We start from the raw sequence: 14,781 nt of genomic DNA on the forward strand, positions 1-14,781 counted from the left end.
GAAACCACTTGTGGAAGATGAGTTGGATGAAAAGGTGCAAGTGACAGGTGCTCATTTCAGTGTGAATGAACTTAAAACTTCTTTTAGTGTGTTTCTGTGTGGAAACGGCTCCTGCTGAGGCCGTGCTGGGCTGTGATGGATGTAACTCACGATACTGGACGGCATCCTTTCCATATCATAGTCCAGCATTGAACACACAAACTCCCTTTACATGTGCACAATGTCCTCTGGCAGAGTAAACCAAATCTCTACTTGTCACCTCAGCAGAACAAAAACATTTTGTCTCACACTCCTGCTGTCCTTGTCCTTATCACTCCCCCATGTTCTAATCCATCCACTGCCTCTCCCCCTCTGTCTCACTCTCCTCTGGGGGGGGTACTTATAGATGGCTTTGCCTTATCAGGAGATCGCGTAGATGGCCCGTGGAGAATGGTCCTGGAACTGCTCTAATCTAACATTGCTTGGTCAAAGTTTATAATCTGTCTTCATCTGTGCTGTTGGTGTTCTGGTTTCACAGCTTATGGCATCCAACATTGTATTTGCTTGTGCGTTTCAATCTCCTGCTCCAATCTTCTCTTTGTTTGTTTCGGCTTTCTCGTTTAGCGATTTCATTTCATCTCATTTTGTGTCCTCTCCAGCTAACTTGACTTCTTCCTGTTTTTCATTGCTTTGCTTTTCCCTAATTCTTCAATGTGTCAACACAAAAGCACAAAATGAAACGCAAATGTAACCGAGAACAATGCAATAGTTTTTTTTTGTTTTTTTTTTTTTAATTTTGTGATTCGTTTGAATGGCTTCACTTTTCAGTAAGGCAGAATAGAAGTGAAACTATGAGGAAATGAAAGCGCTTTGATGTGGGAGTGAGGATAAAATCATTTCCTTCAAGACAATGAGAATGGGTTATTTGCATGGTTACAAAAACTGATGAATTTGGGGGTGTTTAAAAGCGGATATTGCATAATATTCTCCGGCTGAGAAGATCCCAAACCAATTCCACGGCTGATAATACGACTGTTAGTCAGGATATGGGTACTGTTAATGTACATTATGGTGCACGGGGATGTTTATTTTTGAACTGATGATACGACCAGAATGAAAACGATCTCTCGTAAAAGTGTGCTGACAGTACTGCTGACCAGCGATTTTAGATTTTAATTTAGTTTAGATTGAAATTTTCCTTTTCCCACCTCTGTTTCGTCTTCCAGATAATCCCTGACACACACTGCAGTGGCAGTTTGGTTCATTTTCTTTTGCATTTAATGGAGCACCCAACTGTGGCCTCCCAAAATCATAATCCATCCCCTGTTCCTTTTATGTTTCGCCTGCTCTTCAAATGCAGACGGCACTTCCTGCTGAACAGTACACTGCGACACATCCACTCTGCCTCGTCAAGCGCTCCTCTATTTCTCTCGTCACCACATCCTCATCCTGTCCATCTAATGACAAGCCGACGTTCATTCCATGTCCTGGTTGGCGTCTCTTTCATGTCGCTGTAATAGGCCTGTCTGCATTGTCTCTTTCTGACTTGTGTCTGCGCTGTGACGCTGTGATGCAGAGCCAGATTCCCGCTTTTTTCCCCTTCCCATCACATTTTTCTGACACGCTTGACACGTAGCTCTTAAACTGCCGATCATGTACCGGTACGGCTGCATCCCTGCCGTCGGCGCTGTCTGCCTGTGCCTGGCCCACAAAGCAGGCTTTCCCCATCACATGCCTGTAGATATGCGCGCACGCACACAGCTGAGTGACAAAATTGTATCTTCAGGGAGGGTGGTCTGTCCCGAGGGAGCTTTTTTGAGAACACACAGTGTCGGGTCATTTGGGTTCTATCACTGCTCCCGCTCTCGCTCTCTTTGTGCGCGTGTGCGTGTGTGTGCGCGTTGTCCCAAACACCCACAGTGTGTTAATACTGCTCCTCTGGGGATATCTACAGTCCTGCCTGATGTGATTCACACCGACTGGGGGTGACCTTGAGAACTGGGACACACACACACTCACAGTCAGAACACTCCCTACACTAATTATTACCGTAACTGGCATTGCTTTCAGCTCGTCTCAGTACTCTTGCCGTATTTTGTTGACCTCTTCTCCTGCTTACTTTGCCCCTCTCAGGTCAACGTGACAGTCGACTACATCAGAGCAGCCACCGGTCCAGGAGAAGGCACCCCTGCCTTCGCAGAACGCACCTGCGCTACAGTCACGATTGGCGGCATGTAAGTAATGGACCACGTTATACCACAATTAATGTTCTCCTTTCATTTCAGTCTGTTCTGTTCAGGTTTATTCTCCTGGTGTTGAACAGTTATGCATTTCTATTTCATGCATTTTTATTTCTGTATTTGCACTTCATGCCACTAAGCGTCCGGTAGGAATTTGTTGCAAATAAGCAGCCCTCACTGGCAGATGGTACAGTATGTAATTTATCAGTGTAACAGACTTCCCTATCACATTTCATTTTATTACACTAGTGGTCTGCTTATGTAAAACTTTATAAGTTAGGCTCAACTGATGTGAGATGACACAAAATAATCATTTGTAAATGCTTAGAACTTGTAATCTCACCGTGCATCACAAAGCAACCTGAAAGTGCTTCTTTGCATTTTAATTTTCATGAGAAGGGTCGCCCCAGTGCAAGCAATTATTTTCTATCTACAAGCAGAGCTTTGAAGAAATCTGGTTTATCTGTTTGAAACATGTATTTTATACAGCACCACAGATATAAACGTTATTAAACTACTCAGAGGTTCAAATTTAATCAAAAGCGGATAGAGGAGCTTTAATGCCACATGACTTGAAATGAAGTCCGCTTTCACCCCCCCCCCCCCCAAAAAAATAACAACAATACAAAAAAAACTGTTGAAAGCTGCACTTATCTTTTGGTTTCTCTGTAAATCTGGGCGCTATGGCACAAACCAGTTTCTTTCACACATGGAAGCACAGACCACTCTACGTCATCAAACCAGCAGTCTTGTATCTGACAGTATGTGTGTACACAGAGGTCAGGACCCCACCCCGTGACATGCCAATTACAACCCAGCTTCAGTCAACTGCAACAGCCGCTCTGCTTCACAGATAACAGTTGGCACAGGCCCCCTGTGAGTGCCGAGGTCACGGGGGCAGAGTGGTCAGTGTTTTTGACCCTTTACAACCTTGTCTATTTGTATTGTTTGCAATTTCCTTGCTTGTGGGAAGAGAGAAATAAACTCAGCTTGACTTTGTAAGAGCCTCTTTAAATTATGAAGGCATCATATGCTGAGTGCAGTCCTCATTGTATGGTATCAACCAACCAAACAACCAAAAGCCTCTAAACAAACTAGTTTTAAAGGTGACAACATGGACTGTAACTGTGTTGGGTACAAGCTCAGGTCCGAAGAGTTTCCCTCCTGTTCCGTCATTTCTTTCTCCCACACTTCCAGCAGAACACCGATGTCCAAGGGCCAGCCACTAAGTGCTGCATTAAGTGCAACGATGCTCCCCTCTTTCTGCCCTTCATCCTCTCTTCTGTCCATCAGTAACACAGCGAGGAAGTGGTTAGTCAAGTGTGCAATGTCAACATTCGAGTGACCTTTGTTCCTCAGCGAAGCCACCTTTGGGATTTGTCATGCCCTTATTTTCTTTTCTGTCGAGCTCGCTCGCTTATAATTCTGCGTGAAGCCAAGGGGGGTGTTTGCTTGTTGTTTTTATTAAAGTAATCTCTCTCTCTCTCCTCCCCCCTCTTCCCCCAGCAACATAGCGGAGGCTCTGGTCAGTAAAGGCCTGGCCACAGTCATCAGATACAGACAGGATGACGACCAGCGCTCCTCCCACTACGACGAGCTGCTTGCCGCAGAGGCACGGTGAGGAACACGCGCCTAATACGCACACACTCTTTCACACAAAAAAGGCTTTCACGCTCGCTCCTTCCATGAACCTGCGGATGTTCATTCTCATACAGGCACTTATTTTTTTCCCCCTTCGCTTCAGACAAAAACATGCGTGTGCACACACTACACCCACAAACCCTTCCTCCACTTCAACACTCCAAACACTTTTTGCACACACTGACTCACTGCCATCCACGAGTTGTGAATGACCTTGACAAATTTTGCTCTTGGGAAGTGGAGGAGAATTGAATATGACCTTGAGGTTTTTTTTTTGTTTTTTTTTTCACCAAATTGCTTTTACATTTGCTGTTACATCCGACGTGGCGCAGGGGAAGAAACTCGCTTGTTATTATTTTTCTGAATTTATTTCGGCAGTGACACCGTCGGAAGTCAGGGCCTATCACAGCTGTTGCTAGGTTTTCCACGGAAAACATGTCATCGCTCTTACATATTCACTCATACTGTTCATGTATTGGCAGCTTTTTTCTTTTACATATATGTACGGACACATATACACCTTCCCCAGGGCTGGGCGCTAAATCAGAGGCTCTCTTTACACAGGCCCTATGAATGTAATTATATGGAGGTGCAGTGGAGAGATTTAGTACGAGCTTTATTACTCTGCCATAGATTAAGATCTGCTGGCTATAGGTAGAGCAGATGCAGCCACAGCCTCTTTTTATAGGACTAACTCCTTCACTCCCCTTTCTCACATGCAGTGTCACTGCCCACCCTCCCTCTTTTTCTGCTCTCTCCCTCCTCCTGCTTTCCTTCTTCTTTTGCACATTTTGTCCTTTCTCCACCTTAGCTGTTTTCAATTTTGTCCTTCTTTGGCCTTGCTCTTCTGTGTCTTCTCTTCTCCCTCTCTCCCTCTCTCCCTCTCTCTCTCTCTCTCTCTCTCTCTCTCTCTCTCTCTCTCACTCTCTGTCCCTGGTGGGGTCTTATTAGAGTTGATGAGAGGTTTCTGTCTTAGCCTTGGTTTTATTTTTAGTTCCCAGTGCACGAGGCCGATGGCCCCGCAGCCTTCAAGAAACCTCCTCCTGGCTATTACATGCACTCCTATACATGCTTGCATACATACTCAAGCTTAAAGCCAGTGGTCTGCTTCCTGGTGACCCATAGGTGGCATGATTCCATTCCACAGCCGGCAAATCTGCGGTCATCTTCATCTCATTCAGCCCTTGAGGCTTTTTAAAGCAGCGATCACCATAACCAGTCATCATTGCTAAACCCCTAGCTGGCTGTAAAGAAGCAGCCCATGTCTCTCCATTTCTCCTCGTCCCTCCATTCTAACAATAATACCTCTTCCATTTCATTTCTCTGCCACAGTTTCCTCTTTTCATCTCAGGCCCGTAGATTATCTGGGTGGAAAAAAAAACCTTTAGTGTTTCCAGTTGAGCCCTAATCGCAGTTCAGGGAAGAGAAACTGGTATGAATTTACATACTACTTCACAAAGCCACAATGGCTCCCTCTTTGTATCTATAGTGGTTACTCAAAGAGCTCCCATTTCTCCAGGTCTCTTTAAGCCTCCGGCCTTATGCTTTTCTCAGTGTATTATGGTAGTGCTCTTGCTCTGGTGACGTGTGTTTTTGTGGTTTTGACTGATTTGTAGGGCCATCAAGAATGGGAAAGGGCTGCACAGCAAGAAGGAGGTTCCCATCCACAGAGTGGCTGACATCTCTGGAGTAGGTATCTTTTTGAGTGTGTACACACAGGTTATCCCACATGAGGCTAATGTCTAATAAGACAAGCGTTGCATTGATGCGTTGATGTAATTGAATATATTTAATTGTGGACTCATTTACATGCAGCCCCCATGTCACTCACAGATGCCATCAATGCCCAAAAGCTACTGACTCATTCTATCACACACGGTAATTCTCTAAGGATGATCTATAATCCTCACCCCCCCCATCCCTGATCCTCACAGCCAGTTTCCTCATCTTACAGAAACGTTAAGAGGCCTCTAAAAATAATCAGCACCATTAATAAAACCATCAGTGGTGCTTGGTCCTAGCTTGTTTACGCGTGCCCAGGGGCTTTATAGAGGCATCATTTGGCTAATGAAGCCTGATTGGGAGTGCTCACCAAATGAACGTTAGCGTGGGGAACCCATAAAGCCTCTCAGTAACGAGTAATGAGCGATTGGTAGACGTTCCTTATCAAGCGTATTTTTTTGTTCGCACGGCCTGGAAGCTGTTTTTTTAAATTTGATCCCTCTGTTGTCTGTTCACCCCATGCTCGCACTCCTCTCCAATCTGTGGCTGTCAGCCATGTTTCTGTTGCATTATTACTTGCAGAGAGTTCATTTCTAAGGGGACGTTTCCTTTTTCCGTTTTAGTTTATCTCTGTTCCTGACTGCAAATCAATCTCTGGAGCTTTCCCTACACACCACAATAGATGTAGTCCTACATGTACCCACAGGCTGTCATAGTGCACTTCTGCACCCAAGTGCAGGCTTTATTAACTCACTGTAGGCTGCAGTGCTGTAGCTGTCCGAAGCTGTCAAACTGATTGGCTGGGTTAGACGAGCTCACATGGAGAGCACAGCAGTGGAAAGTGCGATCAACTGAAATGTGTGCTGATGACACTGTTACAAAGATTAAATGCTGGCACTGTAATGGCCATTGTCGCTTGCTAGGTTCTGTTCTAACTGTGGGCTTATTTTTAACATTGTATTATTCTCACCCCACCTGAGAGGGAAATTGAGGTCAGTCAGTCAGGTGGTGTTGAAGTCACCCTTTTGTACCCGGGGGAAAATGTGACAATGCCTCGCGTAACGCTCTCCAGATTTTCTTTTCTTTCTTTCCTTTTTTTTTGTTAACTATGTCTTTTCAACATATTTTTCTGTTTCCCCCGTTTTGGAGTGGCCAATTTGTAGTTTCTCACCCACCCCCGAGAAAGCTAGAAGTCATGCCTGCTTGAAATGACCTCTGATGGATCCATTGCCCACCATGCACCATGTCATCACATTTTGGAAGAGTTTTTAAAATCTCACTGCTCAAAATGCTGCCACACCACCCAAAAAAGTTAGATTCTTTTATTCAGAATTGTTCCAGTGCCTTTCCATATCTCTACACTTGTCAGCTAGTCATCCCGTACACTTTCTGATCAGCCACTACATGGTCGACTGTCATCTTGAAAAACATTAGCGCCTCATTGTCACTCTCACTTGAGCTCTCTTCTGGTACTCGCACTTGTAGGCTCTAGAGAGACATTTTGGATAAATTAATCAGGCCCTCTTTTTCTGTATTAGCCTTAAGCTCAGAGTGGTCCGCCAGAGTTGTTGGTGGTCCTAAGTTGCTGTTTTAAAGTATCATGACCTTGCATTTAAACTGAGGCATCCAGCCAAGTTATTAAAGCTCTTTAGCACCAACAGGACTTTAGTCTGGCTAATAAGTCCGACATTGTTCTGGATAACTACTCTCAGATGTTATGCTGTTCCACATTGTCATCATCGTAACCTCCCTATGTCTTATTGTGTCAGCAGGACAGATAAATTATTGGACCCTGTAAAAATAATTATGACAGGGAGTTGTTGTGCTGACTGAGCAGCCCTGTGCTATTTCATCAGGGGCTTTAGTGCATTTTATACTTATAAACCCACCGAACTTAACTGGCTAAATTGACCACTCCATGTGCGGCAGTGACTGCGGTGCAGTTTCAGGGGGAGGTGCTCAATAATTAATTTACTTTAATAACAAATGGGAAAAAGCAGTAAATGCCACACCCGACGTCACACAGGGGATTTCACACATCTCACTCATTAAAAACTGTCCCAGTAACCCAGCAAAGGCCGTGGTGGGCTTCACATTTTTAACATAATTGTGCTGTGTCATGCATTTGGGTGTGACATCAGTGCTGTGAAGCCCCTCTGAACCCTCCCTTATTAGCGCCACCATGTCGGTGCTTTCATTCAGCGCCATTACATGCAGCTGCATCTCCTTCCCACTCTCAATATTTCTGTCAGTTCCCAATAAGGACACACAGGGTTTTTCAGCACAGTCCAGGATCGTTGCCAGCCAGTGCCAGTAGGCGCATGCACCAGTTGTTTGGCTAGGCTAATGTAATGAGCATTCTAAAGGACCAAAATAGCAACATAGCATCCCCCTCCACATCCTTCCCCTCCCCTTCCCCTCTTTTCTTTTCCTTTTCTCCTCTGTGATACACACCCACACACAGCTGTACACGTGCACCAGTGCTGCCCCCCAACCCCCGTACACACACACACAAATACATTTCTATACGTCAGCATCCTTGAGCTTGGCGGTAAAGGTTTGCCGAAAGGGATTATGTACATTGAGTGGGACGCAGTCACAAATAGAGCAGAGATAGGTTTATAAACGTATAGTGTAGGAGATGAACAGAGGTGGTGGGAGGAGAGTGGATAAAGCACTTGACTCACCTCATACCGCTAAAGGTTGCATAATGAGGTCCTCTCAGATGTCTCTTCTTTTTTTTTCTGAACCAAGTTACACTGCACAGCCCACTCACTGCAGGTGCTGCAAATGTGTTTGTGTGAACGACAGAATGTTTGGCTCTGTTGTCTCCCACTCAAGGGGCTATTTTGGACTGCAGCGGGCGGAGTTCAGGTGGTGCATCTTATGGCTAAAGCACATACCCTTTAGTCACAACGCAGTGTGTTTGAGTCCCACTGGTGATGTGTGTTGCATGATGTGCCAATCTCCCAAGACAGGACAGAAGATGTAAACTCATCTATCAATGTTTTGTTATTTTTTTTATTTATTTATTTTTTTTATCAACGTGAGCTCTCACATCCACTTGCAGCAGAAAACGGAGAATGCTTCCTTGTTTGAACTCCGTCCTTCCCTCCCAAGCTTTAGCTCTTACTCCCATGGCAACACTGCCACACACACATGCACACATGCACACATGCACACTACACACTGGTCCATGACTGAGAAGTCTGTTGTGCTTACATGCTCCTGCCTGGAGTGGGCGCATATTAAATATATATTTTTTTTTTATCGTTTATGAATCTTCCTCTGCCACTGCATCACCAGCCCTGCTTGAATACACATGATTTAGCTCTGCTTGTAATTTTTGGCCCGTCCACAATAATAAGCTAGTGACTCACCCTTGCAGACAGAGATGGAGGCAGGAGGGGAGAGAATTATTTTTGATTGCACAAGTTTCCAGACGTGTCACGGAGAAGCGGAGTGGACTCCATTCGGCCAGACCAAGATTTAAGGATGTCTGGAAAAAGCCCACAGATTCTGTCACCAGTCAACCTATTTAGTCTGTCTTGTCTATTTTGGTTACTTGTCATTTGGCTGCGTGCAGGTTGATGTTGTCACACTTTTTGTAGCAGATATATTTAATGTTTTGGTTTCACTGAAGCCAATCATTTGAAATAACTACATATGAAAAGTCTCACAGTTTTGTTCTTTGTTACATAATTCATGCAACCAATGGTTATAAATACTGGTGTCATTTTACTTGATTTGGCTCAATAAATTCTCTGATAAGAAAGTTATCATCAAGTCGTGCATTATTTAAAGCATTGTCTAACACATTTTCTCTTTCTTTATGTTCGTCAGGAGACACAGAAAGCCAAGCAGTTCTTGCCCTTCCTGCAGAGGGCTGGCCGGTCAGAAGCTGTGGTAGAATATGTCTTCAGTGGCTCCCGCCTCAAGCTGTACATGCCCAAAGAAACCTGCCTGATTACGTTCCTCCTTGCTGGTGGGTAGAGCTCTTTCTCTTCCTGGTGCGAAGGTTGCTTCCTTCAGTGTCTAGCCAGCTCACTTCTGTGTATGCGCAGGAATCAGTTGTTGCCATGTGAAATTTAGCATATCCAAAGAGTGCATGTCTTAGAAAAAAAAAAAAAAAAAAAAAAAACCTATTTGTGAAATTGAAACTCCTGCCAGCTCAGAGATCAGAGTTTAAACCCTCTCCGCACCTCTGAGCAGGCAACCCTGACTGGGCAAGAGGCTGGCTGGGTGTCTTGCACTGACCACAGCATACCCTCTTTCTGAACACCAGGTTTGGCGTGAAGCATGTGTCCCCTTTGACCTCACCTTTTCCTCTCTGGCTCTCTGCCAAGCATGAAATAGTTTCATGCTCTGCTCTCTATGTCTTTTCTGTTTTACCGCAGTGGTCATCTTCATTAGAAACCGGCCACTGTGTCGAGGTAAAGGGAGATTTAAACTCGAGTGGATGGGCAGGCATTGTCAGGTTTTTAACACTGTGTGAACTGAGTAAAGCAAATGTAGTTTTTTTTATCCCTCAATTACTCAAAGTATATGAGAAGGTCATATTGGGAAAACTTTATGCTCTCAGAAAGTAAAGTTGTACCTTTTGGCATTCAACAGCAGTCAGTTTATCTACCCTAGTTTGTTTGTGCTCGTCTCCAGCCTGATGAGCAACATAGCTGCACAGAGGTCAGATAATGAATTGCAAAGAAATGGAGCTGCAACAATTGGTTGATTAATAGAGCTGCTCAGCAGATGGTAATTGGCAACTTTTTTCTCAACAATAAAAGTCAAACATTCAAGGGTTCCAGCTTCTGAAATGTGAGGAATTGATGTTTTTCTTCCTCAACATTTCAGTATAAATTTGAATATCTTTGTTTCTATCTTTCTTTTGCTTCAGGGCTGAATAAAACAAGCAAGTTGAAAACATCACTCTGGCTTGTGGGATATTATATCAGGCGTTTTCCAACATTCATATACAAACTGATTAATCAAGGAAATAATTGGAAGATTAATAGATAATTGAAATAATCCATCCGATAAGAGGTCCATTCTTTCAGCTTTCCCATTCTCAGTATGAGAAGACCACAGTGGTTTAGGGCGAGATGCAGATGAAGTGAAATACAGGCTGTTTGATAGCAGGTCTAGTCATTTATTTCAGCTCACCGACTGTCTTGACAGTTTGCGCCAGTAATAAAAACACTGAGACTGTATCTTTGGCAGCCAACGATGATTTGCACATCCTCGCAGATCATGGGAATGGTGAGAATGCTTATCCCTTCCACAGCGGATGATGCTCTTTGTTATAGTTACAATAAAAATCCATTTCGATCCGTCTCCATTTCAGTCTGTCATCTGCCAGCCATACGTTCCTCTCCATTTCCAGTTGGACAAACACCATACATTTCTAACAAACACTCCGATTCAGTTTAATTAGGCATGGTTAAATCGTTGATGCATTAATTAATTTTGCAATTTGCTTCTGATTGTCTTCGCTATCCACTGATGGTTTTTGTAATTACATTTTTTTTTTTTTGTCCACTGCCTGCTACAAGATGTATTGACGTGACCCCTGCCAATAGGCAATCTGCATATAAGACTTTTTTTTTTTTTTTTTTTTTTTTTTAGCACTGGGTTGCTCTTGACAATTCTCCATTAATGAGATATCAGGTGTGTATTAGATGGTGTTTACATAGTCGGTCTGCTTTTGGATTTTATTCAATCAAAGTTTATTAGCAAATCGTAGGAAACACATTAGCTAGGCTGATGGCCCCTGAGAGTATCTGATTGAAGCCGTTCCCAGAAGAAAAGATTCATCTCCTGGAAATGAGACGACAAGTATTGTCTTTAATATACACATTAGGCCGGATTAGCCCTGATTGATACAAACGATCCCCTTTCCAATTTTATTTATTTATTTATTTTTTTGCTTCTACTCCAGTAAGGGTCCTCTGTATCAGTTGAAGAGCTCCCGTGTGTGTCTCCCTATAGGTGTGTGAGTGCCTTTTCTTGTCATCTCATTTTTTCCTTTTTTTCCCTTCAAGAGATAGGATGCTTATGAGATAAACATTATGTTGGGCAGGTCATGGCCTCAGTGTTCCTGTGTGCGTGTATGTTGTTGTACGCATGGTTTTTTCTATGCGACAACTGATGTTAAACCTTTAACCACACATGAAATGAAGCCCTTAGGCACAAACAGCCGCTTATTATCTCTCTCAGCTCTAATCTCCAAGCGCTTCCTATCTCCTTCCACTTTTCTCTTTCCTGTCAAAGTTATCTTTCCATGTTTTATTCACCCTTCTGCACCATGGGCCAATGTTTGAAATGACACATACATGATAAATTGGCTGCCCCAAGCCCCTTGTCTTTATCTGTGTATGAAACAGCGGAAACCTCTCGGACCTTTTCCTCTTTAAACTCACGTAATGGTGACAGATAATGAGGTGTGTTGAGAGCAGATCTTACAAGTTTCAGATATGCTCTTGTTTTTAAAGTCAAACAAGCCTATTGTCATTGAAGTTGCAACGTTGGCAGTATTGTACCCTATACGGTTTCTCCATGTTAGGATATAGGGTAACACTTTATATTAAGGTACACATATTCACTATTACCTAGTTGCTTATTAGCATGCATATTATTAGCATGATGGCTCTTTATTAGGCAGTTATTCAGAGTTTTCTCTCAATAACCTTCTAATTGCTATTCACTGACAGTAAGGACGTTGTACTTGAACTACAATCTCAATAACCTAACTCTTACCCTTAACCCTAACCCCAGAAAAAGGCATTCATCATTGCTTTATAACAGCTAATAAAGAGCCAATTTGTTACTTGTGTGCATGCTGATAAGCAACTATTGTGAATGTGTGTAATGTGATGGAAGGTGTTACCACATAGTTGTAGACATGTTGAATTGACTTGAATACACATACACACATAATGCATGAAAAGAGTGGCTGTAAACTGCTGTAAATTGCTGTAAAACATAACGCCTTATTGCTATAATCAATAAGTTATAATCTTAATACTTTCACAAGGTCACCTATTGCCCCATTCATTGTGTGTTAAAGGTCAAAACATGTTTTGTCAGTTGCTCTGAGTAAATACTGACAATATGCAGAAAAGTGGAGAATATATGGATGAAAGGATGCTGCCGTTATATTAAGTGTTGAATTAGTCATCTGTTTCATTAGCTTCTCTTCGTACTGTATTCATCACGGCCAATTTTTTCTTCTTTAACAATGTCGTGGGAGGCCATTGAAGAACAAATTGTTTACAGTAGAGCTGCGACTGAAATTATCCCAAGGCAGTCAGTGATGTAACAGTGTAAGTCAAAATTATAATACTAAAAACACAGTACAGACATCTTTGAATCTGAGCTACCAGCTTGCTTAGCCAGCAGCATTGTTCCCCTTACTTTAGACATATTATTTGTCCTGGTTTGAGGATGAACCCCCCTCCATTGCAAGGACTTGTTTCTCCAGTGAGGCACCTCAAAGTCTTAGTATCTTCCCCGCACATAGTCTTCTTCCTTTTCCAGAGTCTTCCTTGATGGATAAAGACAGTGCTTTAAGTAAAACTGGAGGTGAGGAAACAAAGAGTAGCAAGAGAAGCCCATGCTTCAAAGAGGGGCCGGAGGTGTGCTTCAGGAGTTGAAGGGAAGTTCCCTTCGCTCTCCTCCCACATCGCCTCTCCTTTCTTCTCCTCTCACTCGCTGGCGTGCGTGGTGTCACTTCCGTATGCAAGTTTGATAAAGGGTAAAGGAGTCATCCGGTTTCTGAAGATGGAATGGAGGGCCAGGAAAGGGATTTGAGAGTGTAGTGGCTGGGGGGGGTTGGGGGTAGAAGGATGATGAAAGGAGGAGGAGGTGAAGTAAGAGCTGTGGAGGCAGAAAGGACAGGGGAGGGTAAAGATGTGTTAAAGAGAAGACAAGAAATATGTACAATTGATGTGAAGTATGTGGGTATAAAGGCCTGTTGAAGCTAAGGGAGATGAAGCAGTGAAAAGGTTGTAAAAGTTTACTAGCTTCAGTAGTTTTCAGAGTTTCAGGCGGAGGCCACAGCAGGTGAAGTGCACTTTCAAAGTTACTCAGAAAGGTATGTTGAGCAGCAGTCTGTCAAAAAGATGAAACACCCATCACTCGGACACAAAGATTTACAGTGTCAGCAAGATGCATTAGCCATCACAGTGTGTGGCTTAGTGCCATTTTGTCTGATTTTTGATATCTGTGTGCGCGTGTATGCTTGTGTTTGTGCGAGTGTGTGCGTACACCTGCACGCTGGTACACTTCCTGCAGTGTGTGAGTGCAGGAGATGGAAAGACGGTGAAGTGGAGCAGAAAATTTGTAGACTTGTTCCTTGAAAAAATATGTCTGCGTGCAAAGAAGAAAGTTTAGTGTAGTAGCAAGTCAGTCAAGAGAAGTCTGCAAATAAGATGTTGCTGTGCCGCGCTGTGACCTCTACACATTAGTGTCCTTGTGTGCGACTGCGGCGCTGCATCTCATTGAGATTCATACATTTATTAGAAGCCTGGGGCCAGGGTGTTTTGAGGCCTCAAGATACATTTTAAAGCATGTCTCATAACAAAGTTGCCCGTAAGAAAGAAATAATAACTTATGTCAATACCACTTTATTGACGTTACATTTATTACTCTATAAACCGTAATCTTGAAACTGAACATGAGCTATGAGCTGCATCAGCCCACAGCAAAGCAGTCATCCACCATAGCTGCTGCTAGTGGAGGGTAAAAAAAAAAAAAGAGTTCTCCTTGGATATATGGTCACATCTAACCTGCAAGTAATACTTAAATAAATAACAAATTGAGTTTTCTGTCCATCAGAAATAATTAAATGTGAATTTCATTATAGATTCTTATGCTGCTCTCTAGTGAAGGTGACATGAGATATGTGCTTTAATGAATTGGGGGCCTGCAAGAAAGCCTGTAGTTCCTTTATTAGTAAGTTGTCACAGGCCTCCCACAAGCCTGCACCTCATTGTTTATATGCATGAACATACAGCGATCAGCCCTAGCATTGAAACAGGTGAGAGAATAACATTGATCATCTCATTACGATGCAGTGTTCTGCAAGGAAACCTTGGACTCTGGCATTCATGTGGATGCCATCCTAACTTGCAACAGCAGGTCAGGACTGTTTTGGGTAATTTTTATTTGATGGACACGTTCCTCTTTCATGCTTTATTTTTAC

General features: G+C 43.2%; 1 protein-coding gene across 1 annotated transcript in view; it reads left to right on the forward strand.

The window, feature by feature from the left end:
- Positions 1 to 14,781, forward strand: part of snd1 (staphylococcal nuclease and tudor domain containing 1) — a 167,314-nt gene that overhangs the window by 32,625 nt on the left and 119,908 nt on the right. Inside the window, 4 exon segments of the mRNA XM_070991570.1 lie at positions 2,113 to 2,213; positions 3,726 to 3,836; positions 5,477 to 5,549; positions 9,426 to 9,567. Of these exon segments, the coding sequence (XP_070847671.1) occupies positions 2,113 to 2,213; positions 3,726 to 3,836; positions 5,477 to 5,549; positions 9,426 to 9,567 (427 nt within the window).

The sequence above is a fragment of the Chaetodon trifascialis genome, chromosome 22, assembly GCF_039877785.1.
Source record: "Chaetodon trifascialis isolate fChaTrf1 chromosome 22, fChaTrf1.hap1, whole genome shotgun sequence".
NCBI lineage: Eukaryota > Metazoa > Chordata > Actinopteri > Chaetodontiformes > Chaetodontidae > Chaetodon > Chaetodon trifascialis.